Consider the following 25,691-nt stretch of genomic DNA (forward strand, 5'->3'; position numbering starts at 1 on the left):
TATACTTTAATCTTAGTAAAAAAAGTAACAATATATTGTTATATATAAGGGATACACTGGTAAGCACGTGTCTTGTTTACATTTCATTTCATCTATTTCTTAATCAGTTTTCAAATAAATAGTGACAATTACTGACCAAATTTTGCCACATTATATAACAATATAGATTGCTACAAGTCCCTCTCTTTATATTAAAGAATATATGAAAAAGTTTATTGATTGCATGTATCCCTCTGATAGCAAATCCACTAATGGGGGAGTAGTGGTGTTAACGGAGAGGTTAATTACATAGATTGTCATATATATAACAAAGAGGGACTTGTAGCAAGTCTAATAACAATACAAAAATTTCAAAAGGATCTTTGCGTTATATTTGAACTTTTACGACTTGAGTCCATCGGTCTTCCTTGCCGTTGATTAACCATCAGTTTTTTTTTTACAGAAGCGACCCTTACAGCACATGCGCAGATTAAGGTCACCAGAAGTTACATGCATACAAATTTATCTGGGTCGATTTTTTGTCTTGCAAGACAATAAATATATAGACACCTATTTCATGTATTCGTGGATATCAAATGAAATTATACAGGAACAGTACAATTTAGTAGAAATAATTCAAAGTTAAAGCATATTTCAATAGAAATGTGTGTGTGTGTGTGTGTGTTTGTTTGTCTGTTTGTGATATTAAGCTATGATGGACGGAGCAGTGTCGAATACTAAATGACAAAACAGCGCCTCCGCACTTTCGCAATTATCTATTTCCGTGTCGACGAATTTCGTCACTTGCGTCAGTTCGTCAGTGCGTCATGTCACGAACACCCGTTAATACCTGCAGCAGAATTAACTTAGAGACGGTGCTTTTGATCTTACGGTTCTGTCTGTTAAAAAAAATAATCCGACTCTTAGAATTTGTTTAAAGATGTATGGTAGGAGGTAAAGTATTCCAATCAATAAAAAACTTTATGCATGAGAACATTCTTATATGTATTGTTTTTGCACAGAGACTATTTTATTTCATCTTCGGCGATAGAGATGACACTATATTCTTCATTATGCCCACAGACAAATGCTTCATCATATTTTATGTACCATAATTTATAACTTCATAATAAGCTTCCTTTTATTTATAAGATACATGTATATTGCCAAGCAAAACTGCAAGATATAACAAAATTACTTGCGACCAAAGTCGTTATTTCTATAACAACGCTTTTGGGCCAATCTTGAACTTCAAAAAACTTCAGTTCTAACGCTGCTGTGGAGAGGTTACATCTTGGTAACAATAATATTAATGATAATATTAATGTACATGATTTGTATTTATATTTAGAAACCATTGGTTCCGACATGTGTCATTGCTATTGGACCGTTTCCACCACCCCAGTAGTCAGACTTGTCTGGCGCAAACTATATATCATAGATTATTTACCGAAATTTTCAGCAGCACAAAAGTAAAAACTTCTGAATACTGATGCTTTTTTCATTATTTAAAACACTGTAGCTGCAATAATGTAGCTTCTTTGACAAACATTGATAGAATTGGTGTTTCTTTGAATGGGAAATAAACATTTTTAGACTATTAGGTACATGGTAGATAGTTTTTTAAACTATGGTCACGGGACATGTTTTGTTTTTTACATTGGCTAATCATTTTTTACCAGTCCCACTCCGGCCTGGGGCTTCAAATGCATCTGGTTTCCAAATTTGATATATTTGGTTTTAAGTACCATGTTTACTTGTACATACATTTTGTACTGTATTTTTGGATCTTGATATTCCTATAAGTATTTGGTGCTAATGTTGCTAATGAGTTTTTACTCCTTGATACACGTGTAGATCGTATTATACCGACATATGCAATATTAATATGGTTGATATTTTTGTATTTATAAGGGAATTTCGGAAACGACGATTGGCGGTTTCTTTTCTTTGGCGAGCAACACATAAAACAGATGCAAACCTCGTGCGAATATTACATATCATAATAAATTGTATTCCACGACGTTTATAATATTGTTTTTTTTTTCTATTTTTTTTTAACGGTCATGTTGTTAAATGTTAAACTATTCATCTTACAATGCCAAACGTGTGCTATCGAGCTTTACTGTATGACTTGAGATCAATCTGTACCTATCAAGCTTTACTGTATGACTTGAGCTCAATCTGTACCTATCGAGCTTTACTGTATGACTTGAGCTCAATATGTACCTATTGAGCTTTACTGTATGACTTAAGCTCAATCTGTACCTATCAAGCTTTATTCGTTCAAAAGAAATTTGAAACCTCGGGTAATTAAGTGATTCTTTTCATTACTTTGAAGTATTTAAAACTCATTTAAGGTCGTCACGTGAATACGTTTTTTGATTTCTATAATATCACTTCTTTGGTTACCTAGTATTGGCGGAGGTCCACAACGTAATAACAATTTAAGTAAAATGGAATGATTTAACTTACAAAAGGTAAGAACGGTTACACTGAGTTGCATTTGTTGTATTGTACTGAGATCGGCAGTTCTAATTATTCAATATAAGATATCATATATCAATTCGATATTGGGTGACCTTATGAAACATTTACACGAGTGCTATTCAAAATTTCACTGATAAAGAATGCCTGATCTTAAATTCATTTAAACATTAAAAAAACTACTCCGTGATTTTTTTTTCTAAAACTTTGTTCATAATCTTGAATATGAATGGTCTATAAGTTATGATTTCTGGACGAAAATTGAATTATGCGTCTTTTCCAAAATGGCGGTTTTTATATAAGGAAACAGACACACATTGCCCCTTTTATTATTTTGGGAAATAAAAGCTCAGTTACTTCTCTACAAAACAAATAGAATTAAAAAATCATGTTCAGTCTTATAAATTAGTACTTCTTAAGTTATTTTAATATTCAGTTGCTTTTTAAATATTTTGTAAAGACTGACCCCCCCCCAAAAAAAAAAAAACAAAACAAAACAAAAAAACAACAAAAAAACAAAAACAAAAACAAAAACAAAACAAAACAAAACAAAACAAAAAACAATATATGGTTCAATTTAGCCAATTCCTCAGATTTCTAAAACCAGCCATTTGTAGTCCTTATTGTTCAAATTCTGCATTGTTAATTTTCCTCAAAATTTATCGGAAGTTGTATCATTACAAATGTGATATTATGTACAAATTTATAGAAAATTAAATTATGGACAAATTTTGGCGCGTACCCCGGTCTACTTCTTTAAAATATTACAGTAAATCAGCCTTAACATAGAGAGTGGAATAACAGTGAAAACTGTCTAAACCGAACTCGATCTTTTTGAACTGTTTAGACAGGTGTTCAGTTTACAAAGGTTCAAAATACATTTAAATTGAGATCGTTAAAAGTGTCTGGTTAAGACAGGTTTTCTTATAATTCAAAGTTTGGTTTGGACAAAAGTTTAGTCTCTGTATAATGACTAATGGTGCTTAAAATTTCTCTCTTTTTCTGTGGAAGACTGAATGAGAAATTATATAATCACATCAAGTGGCATAGATCCCATTGATAGATATGTGTTCCGGCCATCGTAAAGACCCCCTTTTGTTTTGAAAAATGACAAATTACTGCTTGGAACCCTATTCAAATTCTTTGGATCTGCACCTATGGCCATATGCAAAAACGCACTCTTAATCAAACTCGATGAAAGATCTTTTTATAAAACATAAATATTTAATGATAAACATTATAGATATAAATTTAACAGCATGTTAAAAGTTTTAAATAGTTCAAGAAAACGCATTAGAAGCATGTGATTGTTTACATGTTCTAGTGCATATAGCAATGTACGTGTTGAACAGGTGCCAATGACAATATACACGTACTTGGATGCAAGTTTTGGTTTTATATTACTTAATGTCTATAAATGTCAATGATGTTAGGTTTACCGTTGAGAATCCCGTCTGTCACTCAAAAAAAATCATCTACTATGTATAAAATGATTAAAATATGTTAAAACTAATGATTTGTAATTTTCACAAAGCATATATTTACTAATCGTAAAAAAGCAAATACAGGATCCAAGATGTTCAACAAATCGTTTTTATAATACAGTGAAATAACAAAAAAAAACAATTCAATTCAGGTTACACATTTTATGTGTCTGAACGTAATAAATTGGCTCAATTCTACTAAACTACAATGTATTTAAATCTGATCAAAATATTGTAACGGTTTAATTTCCTTCGTTAATCTGATTGTTTTTGATAAAATATTTGCATAAAACTGGCACCCAAATGACAATAGTAAACACCAATATGAAATATTATATGAAATTTATTGAGAACTGTAAAATTGGAACTATCAATAAACACACCACATAAGGCACCCCCCAAAATAAAAGCAAACACGAAAATAACACAAAACAAAACCAACAAAAACAGAACAAAAGCAAAATTGTGCCAAGTATCGACGGTGACTATAGTGAACTGAGCGGTGAACCTTAAAAACTTACACCGTTTTTACCTTGCAATTTGTTATACAGATTATCGTTTTGATATTTTTCCTTTTTATTATTTCCCAGATTTTATCAGTTCGGTAATATTGTTATTTCTCTTCTCTTAATTGTCCATTTTAGCAAAACTTCTATTTTTACAATAAACGAACATTACTGTCAAAATTTTGACTATCTGCAGAGGACATGTGAGTATTTAGTTATTGAATTCACTGTACTTCATAGAATGCAAAAAGACATTTTTTTTTCATATGGTAGCAGAAACATTTTTTTTATATTTTGATACATTTTTTGTTAAAGAAAGCCTTGTAACATGCTTTGTTATATAACATTGCATATGATTTTTTTTCTATGGCATGATTTTCTAATTGTAAAACATATACAAAGGTCACTAAAATACTTAAACATATTATGAAAGTAGAGGTCAAGATTATGATTCATGGACCTGGTTTATTCTTACATACGATTAACATGTACTACATGTATCTTTAAAAAAATGATAGCCGACGCAGTAAAGTTTTGTTCTTTTTACTTATAAGTTTCTACATTTCATTCAAGAAAATTAGCACATGGTTTCTATACTGTTTTTTTTTTTCGAACGCCACTCAGTTATCAGTATTTGGCCAATCGGGAAACAGAAGTGCGATCAGGTGACTTGCGTTTCCATAGAAGAGCGTCCTTAGGGTCAAAAGAGTAAAACGCGAAATTACGTCGGAAAAGGTGAATACAACAATAATAAACACAAGAATGTATATCGTCAAATGTTGATATCCTGCATTTTTTGAAAAAAAAAGTTCCCTCGACTTGCGATCACAGCAAGTACAAGGGTGTAATATATATTCTATCGTTGTCAAGCTTATATTTGCACTTAATTCCAATCGCTAAAATATAATAACATCCACCTGCTTCTTTTTCAGTTCAGAGAGAATATTTTGAAAACTTCCTGAACGAAAATTAATTTCTTCCTGGTAATTGAAATATATTATCTAGTTTGATTTATGAATATTTAATGATTTACGGATATTTTAACATTCTTTGTAGTGGCACGCTCTTGAATTATATTAAATGCGAAATGGATGATGTTTATGGGAACTGAATTTTGAAAACATGATGAGCAAGTTTCCTGTCATTTGAGAATGTTATTAATATAACAGCAGTTTGACAGACATTCTTCCTCATTGAATAAATTAACTTGTGATAGACTTTTTGTAAAACAATACTGATTTCCCGTGTGATTCTTTATACTTTTACTGAGATGAAACATACAGGAAACAGAAAAAATGTTTACGCCATTCACACATGACGCACATAAGGCTATTAATTGATCCGATGACAAATCAAGTATCAATTAAGTTATTGCTACAACCATCTCTAGAGTATTACACGCATATAACTTCGGTTATGAAAATGTTATTGCTGTCAAAGAGTAATACACGTTGCCATGTAAAACGTAGTAACTTTAATTTTCATTGTTGACCTCATCAAAATGAATTGTTAGATAAGACAAACCTGTTCAGAATCAAATTATATTGTTGCATCAATTCGTGTTTAAATAACATTTGATATAGTTTACCTAAAAGGAAGACAATGTTCATTAATTTCCAATTACCTACTATTAATTAGCAGTTTATAAAAATCAGACATGAGGTGATTCATGTACGTCAAAAACCCATGGAATTCACTCTTATTTCTTATTACAGACCACATATTAGTCATAGTTTTTCATTTGGGTGATGCGCTTTTGAGATAAAATTTATACATATTATACATGAAATTAGTACTTTGCAAGAGTTATCGTTCTTGATTTTGTTCGATTCGATTGATTTTAGTGGAAGATAAATGTATAACTTTCTAAAAAAGTACAAATCTGATTATGGAAAGGACAACTGTTATGTTAAAATACAGCATATGAAGATTGAAAAAAAACCATTGCTTGTTTGTTGGGTTTTCCTTCACCATGAATCGCTTTGATATGGACAGGTAGTTAATAATAGTGTTGCAAAACATAGCGTTGTACACTATTTTTTTGTTTTGAGTTGTTTCATTTCGTTCGTCTCCACCATGATTTCTAATTCAGACACTGCCAATAATAGAAGTGATTCTTGGTGCAGGAAAACCTCACGAACTAACAATGCTTTTCAGTCTACATAAGACATATTTTTAGTTAACCAAGCAGAACTGGATACTGGGCAATACCTAATGAACCGAATCAAGATCGACAACTCCTGCAAAGTACACATTTCATTCATAGTCTATAATTTTTATCTCGCAAATGCAACGCACGAATGACAAACTAAGACTGATTGTGTGGTCAGGCGTCGATTTCACAAAAAGTCGTCAGTGTAAAGTAGATCGTAGGTAATGACGTCACAACCTAAAATAGAATTGTGACGTTACAATTTACGATCAATTTCACACTTAAAACTTTTTGTGAAACCGACGCCTGTATCTGTTTCTATGTTATAAAAAAGTGAAATTTGTGGGTTTTTGACGTGCACGACTGCCCCCCTGTCTAATCTAAAACATGGGAAGACCTTTTCGCGCTAAACTTTTAGATTTTCTTCAATAGGACTTAATTACGAGATGTAGAAAATTTTTATTAAATAGAATACTTTGATACTTTAAAGAATCGAAAACTAATTCTTTACATAAAGCACATAAAACAATCGCACATTGACCAACACGCGAGCATACTCTCTAAATTAAATAAATGATAAGAATTTATATCATCTTGTCGCAGCTGCATCAGTTTATTTCTCAGAGGATATTGCGCCTAATCATATTACAATGCACGCATTGATTTTGATGTCCCATACAATTTATTTACAGTTACGTCTCATACCTTATGTTAGACATATAGACACAATCACTATTCATCAGTGACAGTATACATTCATCAAGGCTAGTATTCCGTGTGAAGAGGACGTATTCAGTAAGAATATATCACCATTATTATATAATAAGAAGTTGTATGGTGTTGGCCATGATGCATATTTAAATATTAGCTTCTGAGATTCCAATGCTTAGAAGGGTCGCAAAGGAGACAATCAATTTGATACGGGTAAGTTATTTTAACATTTTACTGATTTAATCGAGTTTCGTTTATTTTTTTAAAAATAAATTTAACAATAAAACGAGTAACAGTAATTAAATGTAGTGAAAAAAAAATCCTAGAACTTTAGTACTGTAATCTAAATTGTGTAATTTCCGAATACTTCACGTTTGTCTTTGATGTAAACAAGAATCCTACACCTGCTACAGTTAGATTTTGTTTAAAAATATAAATGCTATATGTAATTTAATCACTGAATGCGAAATTCACTTAAAGTAAATGTGCAAATTTTAACCATCCGAAAATTTCATAATAACTCTTGATAGTTATTACTCGATTTTTTTAATCTATTTTTTAATGCGAGTTTACCATGGTCGTTTCTGATTGCAGAGGACGCTTACCCTACCGATACACCTGGTTCATGCTTCCATTTTTAGTGGAGTCTGATTTTCTAGTTTACTTTTGTTATTTTGTATGTATAATTTTGGTTAATTTATGTTCTTTGTTGTGTTTGTCTGTTTTCCATGTCTGGTCTTTGTCCCTGGGTTACGTTCTTTTGATTTCCGCTAGAATCTTGGTTCCCTTGATTACTCTTTCCGTCAATCTGTCCTATTGTTTTACTTCAATCATTCAAAATTGGATATATGCACACTGCTCTAAAGAAAATCTGGAGAGATAAAGCTGATTGGATACGACGAACGTTATTAAGTTAAGTGCAAAATTAGCGCGCTACTTATTGAAAGTAACGCGCCATCTTTATAACATAGAAGTAACGAGCTTCGATATAAAAGCGTTACTTCCATTACGTAGTGCGTTACATAAAAAAAAAGAACAACAAAAAAAAACAAAAAAAAAAAAACGCAATTTTCAGATGAACGGCCTTCCAGTTGACCACTCACGAAGGAAAATTCATCTGACTATTCTAGACACATTGCAATCAATTATTTTATCATTTTATCACATGAGTTGATCAAACCTACTGATTCTTTAGAATGTCACAGGAGCAATACACATTGTCCAGTTAAAATATTTTATTGTATAATAGTTGTTGAAGAGAAATGCATTAGCTAGCGGTAATTTAACTCACAGAAAAATTTATATGTATTTATATGCATACACAAATTCTTATGTTTTTTTATATACAATTCTGTCAATGACAATGTAACCTTGAATGGATGGTAACATCTTGTCATTTATCATATATGATCTCATTGTTCTAAATCGAATATTTATCATATCACTAGCGTTTTATCCCACTATTGTGAAAAATGATCTTTATAAATCCCCTTTCTATGAACATTATTCTAATAACTATATTCAAAGAATGAATAGGTGAAGTTAGGCAAATTTCGTTCGAAAAGTTACTAGTATTGATTAATCAAAAGGCTACCATATACGGAGTAAAGTAGAGATTGATGCAATATCACTATAAAGTTTTCGAACAAATGAATGCTAAAACATTTTCTCGCCAACGTCTTCTTATTTTCACTCCACAATATTTCGAACCAAGAAAAGAAGCAATTTCAATTTTTATTTCGAAATGTCTTCCTTCTACGTCTAAAAATAGACGTTGAAGACACATGACAAAATCTCATTTATTTCATCAAGACAGGGATTTTGTGTACCTACCATAATTGTAATATATATGGCGGAGAATGTAATGGCCACAACAACACTTGTGAATGAAATGATGGTTTTCATTTACAATTCGTGCGTTCTAACAAGAAAATTTGGCTGATCAGAATGGTTATCGGAGCAGAGAGTAGAATGAAGTATTGTTATACCCTACATGCAGTGACTGAATGAAACAATTGATAGGTCTGATTTTAATAAGAATGTTATGTTTCTTAATTTGTATGATTCTTAACATACTTGTACTTAATTCAATAGACCGTAAAACATATTTTGGTTAAATATATTTAACATTTAAAAAAAACATGTACTGTAGTATATTTTCTGTCAGAAAAGAAAGAGAATGTAAATCAAACAAAAGTTAATTGCTAGATCCCCGATATTGACAGTCCAATAAAACGAGAAGCACATTGTCATTGTAATGCTGATATTGTGAAAGATTTCAAACTTCACAATGCAGCATAATACTCAATACTTAATTGGTTAATATGCACCAATTTATTGATTTCAGAACTAACTGTGGAATGTTTACACAGTAAACCATACTGTTTTGACATGGTAAAGAAAGCATCATAATTCATCGAGAACAACAATAAGCCTCCAAGGTTCTTGTGTGTAAATTACGTATTATTTACAGGACTTGACTGAAGGAGACTTTACACTAGTAGTAAGTAAATGAATTTTCATTGTTTATACATATACATGTATTATTCATTCTATAAATTATGAAGCTTACGGGAAAGAGATGGACGCCATAAATACCACGACAACATACCATAACTTGTTATGTAAAGTCGCATAGATACTATCAATCGTTATGTTATTATTCATCAATACATGTACATGAATGAAAGCGCACACTGAAAATTATTTTCAAAGTTAGGTTTTTTGCATGTTGAATATGGAATTTTATATGATGATAGTGCAGTGTCATTAAAGGTAATTTAAACTGCTTTTATTTTTGATGTACAACTGAGAAAATTGTTGCATAATTCGATAATTAATAACTCGTACGACCACATGTTAGCCCCAATTTTCATAAGAAAGTGTTTAGTGGCTTAACTGTAATATGGTTGAAAAATGAGTAAATCGATTTATAAGTAAATTGCATAGTATGTTATATTACCCTGTTGCATATTGAATCCTTTCAACTTGTAAGGGTATTAAAGCATATGCTTTTGTAGGTAATTTATAAGATGAAATATAATTCTTCATTTTTCTATTCTTCTTCTTCCCACGCTCGAATCTTGGTTTACTTTGTAACGGGAGAGCATGATTTGACTAAGAAAATTATACTCCGCCGCCGAGGATAGAACCTTAGACCGCTCCGTGACAAGCCAGCGACAAACCGATTCGGCTAGAGAATTAATCCTTAAGCCATGTCAATTAACTGGCTATTTAAATCTCACTACATACTGCAACGCAGGTAGGCCGTCCTGCCACAACCTGATAACTTTCTCTATAAAGGTCTTATTATACTATTCATAATTATTACATTTATTAATTTATAACGTATCGTCTTTTATAGGTCCCATTTTAAATCATGTATTTCTGATACACCCATATATTTGTGATATCGCAGGTTTGGCGTTTTGATTACGAGTGACATCTCTTTACATTCAAGAAAAAATATTTTCTAGGGAAAACAATAGCAAAAGAGTAAACAGTAGTTGGTCAAATATCCAATAGGTATAATACATAAAATAAACAAAACAGGAACATAAAAAATAGCTATTCTTGTTTCGACTGAAATATTTGCTTAGAAAGTGTAGATATATAGAAACTCACAAAATGAGTGAAACATCGTTAAAATTTTTGTAGGAAAATGTAAAAAAAAATTGTCAGCTCAGGGCATGCAATATCATGTTTTATGGAACATTTAAAAGAGATATCGACCTCGGCTATAGGCGTCGTTCAATATCTCTTTAAAGTGTTCGATAAAATATGATATCGCTTGCACTGGGCATAATAAAATCATACTATCTCTTTGCTTATTTATATGTATGCCACATTTGTGTAATATTTATTGGTTCTGTTTTTAGATTATTAAAAAGGAGCAATGGCAGAAAAAAACAAAGTCACCGAAGTAGTATTTATTTCAAAACTTATTGCACCTAGTGATGAAATTGACATTCACGGTATTAACGTCACAAACAATGACGTTCTTGTTTGCGATGTCAACAGTAAGCGTGTTCTTAGATACAATTTAGAGGGCGATTTTATAAATAGTTGTCATATTGACTTGTTTCCTAGAGATGTTTGCAAAGTGCCAGGGTTTGAACAGGCTGCCGTGACACTACAAGAATCAAGATTTAGTAGTAAATCTGGATTTATTGCTGTAATTGACATTAAAAATATGGAGATAGTTAGGAAAGGTCAGTGCAAATGTACTCCATTTGGAATAACTTGTGTGAGCGATGGATACGCTGTTGGTAGTTGGAATAAAATCGAGCTTTATGACTTTGACTTTTGCCTTTTCAAAAGCATCGATCTCCCGGTAGATAATGTGGCTGTAAAAGCATTAGCGACTACCACCAATAACAATTTTCTTTATTGTACATCAACTCTTAATTGTATTTCACCAGACGGAAACATTGTATTTCATTTTTCTGTTGAGAACGGGAAACCCACAGGTGTTTGCACGCTAAATGATACTATTTTCATCTCTACAAACACAGGTCACATATTAAAACTCAACAACTGTGGGGGACATATGGAAACTTTAATTGATTGTTATCAATGTCACGGAAGGCTGAACTATATTTTCTGCAGTAAAGATAAGAATAAACTGTACGCAGCAACGGACGACGGGTCTTCTCTCTCAGTCTTTCAGTTAAAACAGTGCTAAGCTTATCCTAATCATCGGTAGTCTGAACGAGCATTTTCCTAACTGCTTTCCAGCTATTTCAATATTAGCTCTTACTCAATCTAACCCTTCTGATATTAAGAAGTGGTGTAGTGATGTTTAAATATTAAAACAAACAATGTAGATTGTCATTTATAATAAAAGTATAACATGCTGATATTTCATGAGAAGCGTATTAAAAATCGAAATAGTACCACAACAGCTTTTTTTGAAAATATCACAAATTACCACCCCGATAAAGTGCCCAAATTTGTAAAGGGAATTTCCCTTTCGAAGCTTTATTAAGGTAAATTTAATATACAATTGTTTCTTATCTATACGCGGGGTGGGTCATACATATTATCCGGAGCATCTCTTTTGAGAATATTGCAAATATGTGTAGGCTTTTATAGAAATATTTATTTTTAACCACAAAAAATTATTTTGACGTAATATAAACGAAAATCTTCAAATTAGGTCACCCGCAAAAAATTATCTTGTTTCCTGCTACCTTCAAGAGAAGAATGATAACTGTTTTTCGCTTAATTTTAGAACACTTTGATTCATAAAAAAAAAAAAAAAAAATCAGTAGAAATTTTTCTTCCTAGAATGAATAAAGATTTCTTATTAACAAATAACAAGAAAAAAAATAGAGTAACAATCTTGTACTTGAGGCCCTAGAGGTTCTGAATCGCTCTACTGGAACTCGTTTCTTCTTCTATGGATATTTGAAACCTTTTTCTTATCAGCTAGGGTTCTAAAAACACAGCCCAGATTTGAAAAAAATGGCTATTTTATAACTTTCAAGGGCAGATACTCCAAATAAGAGACTTTTCTTACCATCAATCAGTTGAAACACTTTTAGGCCTGATCTTTTCATCAGTCGAAAGTATCTTTCTATATATTTGATAATTTTGAGATGTTGGATAAAAACTACAAAAACATTATTTTTTACCTTTTTAGGTGTCATAACTCTAGTAATGAGTCGTTGTAAAACTTCGACCCTGCATACACTATTGTAAGCTAGAAGGGAAATTGAGATTTACATCGCATGATTTTTTAGATATACCTTGAAATTAGGTTGATTCAATCCTATTTTATATGAATAAGCATGATGGCGATATGTTTTTCATGGATATTGAATTCAAAGAAAATTCTTGTGCAGGATGCCTAAGGTCTCACTAACCACTTCTAACATTTCCATTACTTTACATGTTAAAAAAGTAATTGTCAAAGTCTCACTGTGAATTCCCAGGACAAAGGACATCTTAAAGTTGCATACCGTTGCGAAGCTTGGAAAAAAGGCTTCCAAAATCATTATGCTAATGGTACGATGATAGTAGAAATTCTTCACAAATTTACTTGAATAAATAACACTGAAAATCCACATTTTTACCTGTTCTGCTAACTGACAGCATGGAGGCAAATTACTCACACATGTAAACAATATTCATACACTTTTGTAGTTAATTACATATATGATTTTAAAGTACACATTCTCAGCTTCATTTTGACTACTTTTAATGGTAATACACACACATAATGCACTTACAATGCATATGTCTAGGTTCAGTGTGTTTTTGGTACTACATAGGGCGGTGGCCATTTGACCCGGAAGTGGTCAGTGAGACCTAAGGAACATTTATGCCAACTTTGATAAAATTTTGTCATGAGGTTTCAGAGAAGATTTTGAATAGTTGTTAACAGACGACGATACCTGCTAAGTGATGTTATTAACTCATCTGCCCCTCTGAGTCATGATTGTATGGGTTTTTTGTTTATATATCAAAGTTTTAAGTTATGTTAATTTAACATTCTGTTAAAAAAACCAACTTTATACAAAAATTTAGGTATGATCAACCTTAAAGCTTGATTTTCAAGTACATTAACATTTTACTTTAGCTATTAACATATCATGTAGACGCATAATGGACAAGAGAAATAAAGTACCACGATCCTTAAAATAATTTTAAATTCCAACACAACAATTTCATTTTAAAAAGATCACATCTTGCAAAGAAAGGTTTCAATTATTTCCTTCTTGTACAATGCACATTAAATGCAGAATTCTATACCTTAAATCAAAGTACTTTTCTATCATTATTCATATTTGAGCACCAGAAAAAGGAGAAAATCACAATAAAAGAAATAAACAGAAAGAAAACAATAGCAAAAGGTTTGATGGTTTTTTCGTTGTCATGTCTGTGCGGTCGGTGGAAAGCTTAATGGCCTATTAATGTTTTTGAAAACGGCCTTCCAGAACAATTGCTCCCCAATACCACTTTTATACACGATATGAGAAGACGTCATCAACAGAGATCGCAATCTGCTGGTCATGTGACGAGAATCAACTTCTTGGTGAATAATTACCATTACAGCCTCATTTCCATTTCGGCGTCTGCGTTCCTGGACCAGATCTAATTCCCAAAGGCACCATTCACTCTTAGCAAAACTATTAGACAACACAACTACCATTTTCCACGAATCATTCATACAATCTAATATATTTTCGGTTATTGGCTTTCCTACGTCAAAATCCCGATGATGGACACAAACGTTGAACCCTTCATTTTCTAGCTTTGGAAGTAGAGTTTTATGAACCCAAAATTGGTCGGCCTCGCAGTAAACTATAAAAACGTGATATTTGGAATCACTGCCATATTGAATTTTATTGTAGCCTTTTCTGGACTTTATTCGTAACCGAAAAAAGTAAATAAGATTTTTAATGTTCGTTTGACATTTAAAAATTGCAAGTACTAGGAAGAAAAGTGCAATGATCAAGGAACACACAGTGATTGTGATTATGTAGAAAATTCTCATCGGACTACACTCCGAAACTGTTGGATGAAACTTTGAAATAGGAGAGTACTTTAATGATTTCGGTGTTCGACATGTATAGCTGCCAGGCCAATTTACAAGCCTTGCTGTCAAGTTACTATATCGAAGAAAATCCATAAACCATTTCAGGTCACATGTACATGAATATGGATTACCAGCTAAATCAAGCTTTTTTATTTTTTCTATTAAAGTTTGTGGAAACGACTTCGAATTTATAGTTTTGATATCATTGCCTGATAACACAAGTTCATTTAAATGATCCAAACCAACAAATGTTTTAGATTTCCATTCTGAAATTTTATTTCCCTGAAGGTTTATTACTTCTAAAAATGGCATCAACTGAAAAAAGCCGAACGGGATCACTGATAAATGGTTATTACATAAAACCAATTTCGTCATATTTGTCAAATGAGTGAACATTCTCAATAAGGTGTTGGGTTGTAGAAAGTTGTTACTTAAGTCAAGGACCGATAGTTTATCCATCTTATTAAATACAAAATCTGGTTCATATGTGTTTTTATGGTCAAAATTAAAACTATGATGAAATCTAAAATCATTTAAAGTCTTTGATGCAAAAACACTTCCTTGTAATTTTTCTAAACTATGCAATAAACTTAGTGACAATGTATTTAACATTGGCATCTCTGCAAAGGTATTCGACATCAAACTTTTGATTGGGTTGTTATCTAAAATCAGTTTTCGTAGGCTCTTTAAACATCGCAAGACTTTTGGATTCAATGATGTAAGGACATTTCGAGAGAGATCTAAAAATATCAAATGTTCTCCAAGTCCATCGCGTCCACAAAAATTGGGAAATTTGTACAGAAAATTATCCCTTAATCTTAATTTCTTTATATAACCAACACTTTGTACGTTCATCTGAGAAATTTTACACCTAATGCACGAAAATATCAGCAAATTGCGCAATGATTTTAAAACTGAAATATTAAACACAGTGAAATCATTTTCATCCAATGAAATGCGTTTGAGATTGCTTACATTTAATATTTTGAACATGTCGTCCGGTATTGTAGTCCATGAGTTGCCTTTCAATTGCAAAACACGGATTTTCCTTTTATTCAGGTTCAGAAGCGACGATCTTACATCAGTCACGCTTAAAAAAGGTTCATAAGATATCTCTAAGGATGTTAGATGTTTTAAGTAACCAAAGGCGGCACTAGATATGTTCCTGAATCCGTTTTTTCTCATTATAAGCGTATTGATCCTATTGTGAGTTAAGTTTTTGAAAGTTATGCTCTTAACTTCTGGAAATTTGCTTTTCGTTATTACCAATTTATTTATCCTCTGTGGTAAAGACGGGATGTACGACAGTCCAATACACTCTGCTTCAAAAGGATGCACAATGCAATTCTCCATGTTAAGAATATGTGTATCCAGAACTGTCACAAGTATGTGCCCAGGCACACATAACACAGCAACTAATATTGATATCATTACTTTGTTTCCCATTCCTGCTTTCCTCTTAGTTCCAAAGAATTCAGGTTAATTTGAGACTTCAAAATTCTCTTGTTTCCAAGAGGAATCTATGTGTTAAACTTTTATTATATATTTCAGTTGCGTAATCATTGTCCTGGTGATGTTCAGTCAATTAATAGTTGAAGCTAAGTGGAAGACGTGGGTGAATTGACGGAAATTAAGTTGTCTCTTTAAGTGTTTGTCGACTCATGAAAACAACCATAAGTGACAGTCATGCTTACCTTTTAATTTTAACCATGATAGCCATTTATAGAGTTGTTCAAAACGATCATTGTGACATGACCGCATTAATTCATACTTCTATAAGAATATTCATGAAAGGGGTGATCTCAAAATACATATTAACAGTGGTATTTCTAAAGGATAGCTAAGTTTTACAAAGTGTGACTAGGACCCATATGCCCGTACTACCTGCAATAATGCATAGAAGCACCATCTTTTGTCTGTGAAGTCGTATTTACAATGTTAATACAAGAACGGCGTTCCTGATGTGCATCCCTCAATTAAAAGAAAATAATGCTTAAGTTAATGTAAAAGATGGGAGAGTCCCTTAACTCTGTTCCTATGGGCGTCCCTTCCATAGTTCAAAAATTTACGCATTTATCCCCTGTATCGCGTACATGAAGCATTGTACTAAATATTTTCAGAGATCTGATGTCAGCATATATTTGGTATTAACATAATGTCTACATTTCCTTTGTAGAAATTTTAGTAGTTTCTACTTTTCAACATTATGGTTCAACCAGCGATTTGTAAATTTTAGCAAACTTGTAACAAAGTGTAATAAAGTTTTTGTCCTGCTTTCGATTACTACAGTTTTGTTTCTGTTTTTTTCTAATACAAGTACATGTACCATAAAAAAGCCTCATCGTTTGTTCCCTAGTATAATAACTTTTATTCATAAACATTTACGCTAAACACACACAACCCCCGTCCTTCTTGAAAACAATGATATTTCTGAAACGAAAAACCCGAAAGCGATAAAATGACGATGTACTGGACAAATTACTGTTATGCACTAAATCGGTCTATAGAAAAATTTACAATTATTTGATAAAAAATGTATGCTTAGAAATTTTACGTTTATGGAATGTAGTTTTCATAAAAAGACGACAGTGGAAAGGAAAACTATGACACGTTGGACAAATCAGTCTTCATAGTGCAGATGGTCGCGCCATAAAGATCCACGAGTTCATGATGACGAAAATAAAACTTTTGTTGTGATGACTTTAATCTTGTAACAACATAACCTTGTTCCAGAAGCCTAATTGTAAGAAGTCTAGCGCGATACAAAAACTGTATACACAGGTGCTGAAAGTATGTTGCAAAATATAAAAGGAAAGTTGACAATACGAAATGAAAAGTCAAGCGTTTGTTATGTAGTTTGATCAATAGTTTTCCTTTACCATCGATCTCAAAGTGAATATAGAATCAGGCAATAGGTGAAACATGGTATGAAAAAAACATCATTTTGATAGTGTAATTTGACTATTTGCACCATCGGAATCAAGGAAAACAGACAAGATTTTCCATATCATGCTGGACCATTGAGTTATAATTTCATTGAAATGCACTGAAAATGAACATTTCAAGAGCAGATAACTCTGTTAAAAATTATTTTTCTAAGATTCTATTGAAAAATTTCCGAGCAAGGCCATTGATGCAAAAATCAAATAATTGTCTTTTCAAATAGAGAAAGTATCCTTGAGTGATATTACATTTTTGGATTGGTGGGTTTTTGACATGCATGTTACTGATTTTACCCATTTTGCCTGATTCTTACAAATACTTACACTTAATACTTGAAATGATGGTTACACACGCTTTCTACAAACCATTATTTACTGATTTTATTATTGATTTCACTGATTTTATCAAACAAACAAAAAAAATATATATATATTTATCGTTTACAAAATACTTATTCTTTTAATCTCAAGAGTAGATTAATTATTCATTTTTAATTATTTCATTCACAAATATCTTTTGAGGGTTTGAATACATTTAAGAAGATAAGGGTCGAATTTAATAAACATCGTCTTTTACTTTGCTTACCTTAAAGCTTCTAGTCAATTTATCAGATGTTGTCATGTAAAGCAAACACTTTATGTAGGAAGACGATGCTTAATCTCTGAAATTTCCTATTTTTTATTATTCTGTCATCATCATAGTCGTTGCTAAGAGTATTGGCGAACCGAGTAGCCAGGCTTGAATATAAACTATTACATACCACATATTGTTTCCCAACATTTGCTGTAGTACAAAATTTACCAAACTCAAAACCCCTTATACACTAAGGCTTCATTCTTTGCCTTAAGTGTCAGTCTTTGAAAGAATCAGAGAGTAGGCGAAACATGGTATGAAAAACCCATCATTTTGATAGTGTAATTTGGCTATTTGCACCATCACAATCAAGGAAAACAGACAAGATTTTCCATATCATGCTGGACATTGAAATCTCTGAAAATGAACATTTCAAGGGCATATTTTTAACTCTGTCAAAAAAAATTGTTTTTCTAATATTCTATCGAAAAAAAATATCCGAGCAAAGCCATTGATGTAAAGATCAAATACTTATCTATTCAAATAGAGAAAGTATCTTAGAGTGATATTATATTGTCAGATTGGTGGGTTTTTGACATGCATGTTTCTGATTTTTTCCATTTTTGCCTGATTCGTACAAATATCTACACTTAAACATGGATCTATAATAATGACACTCCTTTGATTTTCTCTGGTAGAGCTTAGTGCTAGGTTTGGCTTCCTATACTACTTCGTATTTGGTTCAAATGCTGCTGATAAGACGTTACTCCTTGAAACACGAGTACAGCATACCGAAATTTGCAGTAATTTGTATTTTTGTAATTTGATATCATGAATACAAAAATAGCATTTTAACCTAGCAAATACTGTGCAAGTATCTAGATAATTATTATTTAAGTTGTTAAAATAATTATCCATATATTCTGCAGGAATGAATCATGCCATCCCACGATCCATAGATTATCATTTGTCTAATTACAAGGGATAAGATTAATATTTACAATTTTTCACGGACCAAAGGCGGTTCTTGATCATTTTAATCAACGAATATATGTATTTATCAAATGATATTACAAAGAGTTTCAATGTAAAATAAACTGAAATGTTGGAGGGTTTTATATAGAAGACAACGAAACCCACAAGTTTTAAATGGACCCAAAAGGACCAAGTTATATATATATAAATAATCAGAAAGCAATGAATATGCCATTATTTTCGGATCAACAAATCTTTTGGAGGTTTTGAATTAATGAAAAAAATGACTTTAGACATTTGCGTTGTAGGATGAGTTCATACAATTCAGTTTATACAATTCAATACAATTCAAAGGCCAATAGTAATATAGCAACTATCATGGTGCTAAATTAAAGCTCAGATAAATAAGCTATTTAAAAACACAAAATTATATTGATTTGTTTAAAGTCCAATAATACGGGAATTCGAAATAAAAAAAAATAAAGAACAACATATTATTTTACCTTCGAGATCCAAACCTTGGTTATACCGCCGAAAAACAATCTGAAAGTTTTATAACCCAGCACATTGATTAATAAAGAGGAGTTACCTACCGAAGTATTTTAATATGATCACAAAATTTGTTTATGGAGAGTTTAAAACTGGTGAACAGTCTGTAATCTTCGACTACTACGGACAACGCTCGAAGCATGTGTGGGTAATCACAATGTAATCTTCAACCAGCAAAATCCAACAAAATTGGTAGCAAACTATTCATAATCACTTACGAAAACGTACATTGATACCATAGTTTAAACAACTAAAGACGTAAATTGGCTAAAAATAAACATAAAGAAAAAAAATATCAAGATTTAAAACCAAAATTGCCCATGTCAGAAATCAATGAAAACTATTTACAATTGTGCCATAGAATGAACACATATTGTTTTTGTAAGCTTTTTTATGATAAAAAATTCTAGGTTTAGAAATCGGTAAGATCATATACTCCACTCAAAACTGGGAACATAGACCAGGTTCAACGGTAGAGTAAGCGATCTCTACTTTTCAAGAAACACTCGCGTAAAGATTAAATTCTAGTGAAAACTCAATTATTTTGGATATATTACATAGAAAGCAGTGTTTAATCGAATTTTCTCAATGTAATAAAATTCGATAATTCACACTGAAATAAATACTCGTGCGCGGAACAAGTTCCTTACACTTCGGCACTGTGAAAATAGTTTCGTTATTCACACTTTCCAATTAATTATCCTAATATTATTTTGTATCGAAAACAACTAATTGGCAAATAGAATGCCTTCTTTTTAATTTTCGTTTATGATCACCAATATAATGATTGGTGCGGTTTTGTTTGCCTATGGAATCTGAGGTGAAAATTTCTATGATGTTCTAAAACTCTGTTTAAAGAATATTGTGATAACTGTTGATCTTCGTACATTTAAAAAATGACTTTAAAACCACTGTACACGAATGGCACTAAGACAAAGCACCTGCAATTCTTATTCTGATTGCTATATATGTTATTTAACAATTATGAACTTTTAACGAAGTCAAAACGTTATATATGGACCTGCTCATATTATATTGACCGAGAACGAAGTCCGATATAATCTAACATGTCCATATATAACGTATTGACTGAGTGAAAGTCCTTAATTAATATATTGTAGATAATGTATTTTCTTTTTGTCTGCTTCGTTTGTGGCGCTTCCGCCATGATTGACTTAGAGTAATTATATTCCGATCTAAATTTAAAAGTATAGCGTCAATATATTAAAAAAAAAGAAAACAAGGCTTCTTGTGCGTGGAATATCCTTTGCATCTCGTCATCATAATTACCAATGAACAAAGAAGACTTTTATAACATATGTAATATATGATAATAAGGAATATCATCCGTGTCATCGCTCAATATTCTGAATTGACGAGATCCACAATGTCTGATTTTTGGTTATCCGATTCAACACTTTCGATATTGCAATATTGTACAGACATCTGTACTTAAAACATAGAGATCAATAAGCAATTTTGCTAATGGTTCATCACATGTGTACACATTATGATTTGAAATGCAATCATTCTATTTGAGTAACTAAAATATATTGACACTATATTTAATGGTGATATACGGTCACGGACAGTATATAAAGCATTGGTTCCGTCTAATTTTCTAACCTTGCATGAACTACCTGTTTATTTTTAGCGTCACTATTTGCGACCACAAGTAGGGAAGAAATAAGTTAAACACGTCTATATATAACTTACACTTGATTTAAAAAAACTTGGATTGCAGTATAAAGACAATAACAACATATTGACTAGAAATAAAAACGAATTCAGCACGATTCTAAGCCTCAACCATATATTGTTTTATCTCAAGTCAAATTTGTGCCGAAGGGTGAGTAATGTAGGGTAATACAGTAATTCAACTTAAAGAGATCCCTCTTTTTATACTTTGAACTATATAAAATCTAAGTAGAGTTATGACTGTAATTATTCAAAATTTTATACAAAAAGCACCTATTTAATTTGATGTACAAACTACAGAAACTATCGTGATAAAATAAAAATAATTAAATGAAAACACATGCAAAAAAGGATTCTAGCCTTTGAAGTGAAATTGATCTGTCTTAATTGAAACAACAATAATATCTTGACTTCTTTAATAAAGTTCTCAATTATCTTTTTTTAAACGCCTTTTCTGTTCTTGTGATGTTTCTATAATATTTCTATGGAAGTACCACGAAAATACAATGGAACTTGTTGAAACCGAATCTACATTGCACTATAGAACTTGTTCGCTTTGATAGATTGTCAGTCTATCCAGGTTGTAAATACATTTAAACTGATACAAATTGCCTGGTTTCGACAGGTTTTTGGATTTATTCAGGGTTCACTGTATCAAAATCAATAAACTTTACTTTGCAAACTCATTTTTGATGAATGATACAATGTAAAACTTTTTACAAAACATTGAAATGTTTTGCTAAAATTGGGACGTCGGAGGAAAGTTCAAAGGCTTGTTAATATTTTTGATAACGGCTTTCCAAAATAAGTGCTCACCAATACCACTCTTAAACACACCATACTTGGACGTCAGTAGAAGTGAGCGCAACCTGCTGGTCATGTGACGAGAAGTTACTTCTTCGTACATAACAACAATTACAACCTCGTTCCCGTCTTGACGTCTCCGTTCCTGTACAAGATCTAGCTCCCATAAGCACCACTCGCTTTTTGAAAAACTATTTGACAGTACTACTACCATTTTCCACGAGTCACTCATACAATCAACGATATTTTCAGTGATTGGTTTTCCTACGTCGAAATCACGATGATGAACACAAACGATAAGCCCATCATTTTCTAGCTTGGGTAACAGGGTTTTATGTACCCAAGATCGGTCGGCCTCACAGTACACTATAAACACGTGATATTTAAAATCATTGCCAGATTTAATTTTCACGTAGCCTTTTCTAAACATCATCCGTATTCTAAAGAAGTAAATGAGATTTCTTATATTGATTTGGCATTTAAGAATTGTAAATAACAAGAAGAAAAATGCAATTAGGACAGAACACACAGCTATAGTGATAATGTAAAAAATCCTCATTTGACTGCATTCTGAAGCTGAAGGATGAAACTTTGATATAAAAGAATGTTGTAAGTTTGTCGGTGATCCACATGCATAGGCTTTCGGCCAACTTTTAAGCCTCATCGTTAAATTACTTGTCTTCAACAGATCTGTAAACCACTTCAGATCACATGTGCACGAATATGGATTTCCTGATAAGTCTAATACTTTTATTTTCGCTAAAAATGTTTTTGGGAAGGATGTAGAATTTATAATTTTGATATTATTGCCGGATAAATCAAGGACATTTAAAAAACTCAAACCTTTAAATGAGTCAGTTGTCCATTTTGAAATTTTATTCCCCTGCAAGTTCAAAACCTCTAAGTATGGCATACCTAGAAAGAATCCGTTGGGAATTCGAGTAAAATGAGCACTTGCTAAAATCAGTTTTTTTAAACTCTTCAAATGAGAAAACATTCTCACCCCCAGATATTCATGTGGGAGAAAAGTTTCAGTCAAGTCTAAAAAATACAGTTTTGGAAGTTTTTCAAAAATGGAATGTGGTTCAAAAGTACCCTTATTTTCAAAATTGAAACTACGCCGAAATCTCAAAATCCTCAAGGACATTGACGCAAAAACACTTCCTTGTAATGTTTCTAGGCTGTGCAACAGATTAAGGGACAAAGTCTGCAAACGTGGCATATCAGAAAATGTATGCGACACAAGATCTTTGATCGGGTTACCATCAAGAACTAGTTTCCGCAGTCCCTTGAGACATCGAATTACTTGTGGATTTATTGAAGTAAGTGCATTCCGAGAAAGGTCCAAATGGTCCAAATGCTCTCCGAGTCCGCTTTGCCTGCAAAAACTTGGAAAATTGTAAAACTTGTTGTCTGTTAGCTGCAGTGTTTGCACATTAATGTCACCTTGTGTATTTAAATGTGAAATGCTACATTTTCTGCATGAAAATGTTGGTAGACTGTTCAACGTTTTTAATACGGACATATTCAAAAATGAGAAATTATTTTCATCCAGTGAAATGCGATTAAGTTTGCTTTTATTCAGGCTCCAGAACATGTCTTCCGGTAATGTAGTCCATGAGTTACCACTAAATTGCAAGGCACGAATAGTTGATACATTGAGGCTTTGCAACGAGGACCGTAAGTCAGCTACCTGTAATAATGGCTCATAATTTATTTCCAGGGTCGATAACTCACTTACAAAAGCAAAAGCGTCTTGAGAAATGTTCCTCAATCCGTTTTCATACATTATGAGCGTTTTGATTTTATTGTACGTCAAGTTCTTAATGTTATACTGCTCACTTCATGAAATTTACTTTTTTTGATAACTAATTTTGTTATTCGCTGTGGAAGAGGTGGTATGTAGGATGCTCCAATACATTCTACATCGCGAGAATTGACATAGCAATCTTTAATATGTATGTCATACTCGTACTTCATAAGTACACGTCCCGTCAGAGAGAAAATAATCCACATGATTGCTGCAGTCATGTCCTTAAACTCCACTTTTTAAATTACATTTGATAGATATAAATCTGAAATGGAAAAACTAGGAGGAAGTTATTTATGAAAGTAATAAATATTTCCCGATATTAGTTTCCGAATAGCTAACAATTGTCAGCTGATAGAAGATAATAAAAAAAAATCAAAGGAAAATGAAACTAAAATAATTCGCATTATTTTTTTATAGGGAATGTAAGTATGTTCTAGTTTCATTTTCTTTACCGGAATTTACGAGTAGAACGTATGGAAAACCGAAGACGGGTCTGCATTTTATTGTTTACTTGCGGGTACTCGAAACGCTGTATCACAATGCAAAATCTTCTATCTTATGTTTTTTCTTAAAACCTTTATCACGTAGAAATAGATATTTGTCATTTTTTATCGATATTTTTTACACAAATGATGTTTTTTCCTCAACGCTGAACTCAACGCTCTCTAAATGACAAGTCTCTATGCTTTATGAATGGTAGACAAGGACCCATTCTCGTGACATCACGGTGTCACATGACAAGACTTACATACCCTATAATACATATACTGATGGATTGTTCTGGTATACATCAGCACCATGAGAACCAATTTGTCCACCATGTCTTAGTTCTCCTCTGTTGTATAACCCCGGACGAGACATTTTTTTGAGAATCTGGGTGTTTAAAAAAAGGAGAGGACGCTTACCTTTCCGGTGCATCTGGTTCATGCTCCCAGTTAATAGTGCAGTCCGGGGTTAACATTCATTTGTTATAAAACTATATGATACTGTTATTTTATGTAACCCCTTAAATATAAATTAAATTTAATTTAAAGCCTGAAAAAAAATAAAAGAACTGAAGTCAAATTACACAATTTTTTGTTGTTATAATTTAGATTTTCTATGCAAAATTGCTTGTTTAAGCGAATTTAATTTTAGAATATATTGTAATTGATAAGAATACAAGCTAAAGAAGTATCTTAATCTCACATGTCCGTTTGAGTTTTATAAATATTCATGTCAAATTATTAAAACTTATATAATACAGATCCTTTTCTATAGTACATACAAACTCTGGAAAATATTTCCGAAATTTCAAGTTTTAAGTTTATTGAAACAAACACATATTTTTATTAGGTTTATTGGTATTTAAATTTTAAATTTTATATTTTTATTGCTTGCTTAAGTATTGGATGAGCTATTTGAATATTCAGGTGTGAAACAAAGTCACGTGACATCAAATCTTAAATGTCTATATATGTCAATTGACCTGGTA

The 25,691-nt window shown here is 31.9% G+C and overlaps 4 protein-coding genes across 10 annotated transcripts in view; 1 reads left to right on the forward strand and 3 right to left on the reverse strand.

Moving 5' to 3' along the window:
- The window catches only part of LOC148607606 (uncharacterized), a 146,354-nt gene that overhangs the window by 24,367 nt on the left and 96,296 nt on the right, over positions 1-25,691 (reverse strand). The gene's annotated exons all lie outside the window — the stretch shown is intronic.
- On the forward strand, positions 2,378-12,185 carry LOC148607609 (uncharacterized). Of its 7 annotated transcripts, none has more exons than XM_088545139.1 (6): positions 4,922-5,439; positions 7,301-7,532; positions 7,914-7,995; positions 9,132-9,341; positions 9,667-9,822; positions 11,198-12,185. In XM_088545139.1, exon 6 carries the CDS (start codon positions 11,215-11,217, stop codon positions 12,001-12,003), a length of 789 nt encoding a protein of 262 aa, XP_088401265.1. In that variant the 5' UTR covers positions 4,922-5,439; positions 7,301-7,532; positions 7,914-7,995; positions 9,132-9,341; positions 9,667-9,822; positions 11,198-11,214; the 3' UTR covers positions 12,004-12,185. The 7 variants fall into 7 exon arrangements, with proteins under 7 accessions (XP_088401262.1, XP_088401265.1, XP_088401266.1 ...); XM_088545140.1 differs by having other exon boundaries at positions 9,136-9,341; XM_088545141.1 differs by lacking the exon at positions 9,132-9,341.
- LOC148607610 (toll-like receptor 2) lies at positions 13,966-16,405 on the reverse strand. Its single transcript, XM_088545133.1, has one exon. It carries the CDS (start codon positions 16,306-16,308, stop codon positions 14,197-14,199), a length of 2,112 nt encoding a protein of 703 aa, XP_088401259.1. The 5' UTR covers positions 16,309-16,405; the 3' UTR covers positions 13,966-14,196.
- Positions 21,947-24,467, reverse strand: LOC148607611 (toll-like receptor 6). The gene has a single exon (XM_088546716.1). It carries the CDS (start codon positions 24,191-24,193, stop codon positions 22,340-22,342), a length of 1,854 nt encoding a protein of 617 aa, XP_088402842.1. The 5' UTR covers positions 24,194-24,467; the 3' UTR covers positions 21,947-22,339.

This window comes from Perna viridis, chromosome 9, assembly GCF_037379345.1.
Source record: "Perna viridis isolate PV_CMFRI_1.1 ecotype Kerala chromosome 9, ASM3737934v1, whole genome shotgun sequence".
In the NCBI taxonomy this organism is placed as follows: domain Eukaryota; kingdom Metazoa; phylum Mollusca; class Bivalvia; order Mytilida; family Mytilidae; genus Perna; species Perna viridis.

Bases quoted from the DNA above. Each gene is read 5' to 3' on its own strand.
- LOC148607609 (XM_088545136.1), top strand. From the start codon at position 11,215: ATGGCAGAAAAAAACAAAGTCACCGAAGTAGTATTTATTTCAAAACTT.
- LOC148607610 (XM_088545133.1), bottom strand. From the start codon at position 16,308: ATGGGAAACAAAGTAATGATATCAATATTAGTTGCTGTGTTATGTGTG.
- LOC148607611 (XM_088546716.1), bottom strand. From the start codon at position 24,193: ATGTATGAAAACGGATTGAGGAACATTTCTCAAGACGCTTTTGCTTTT.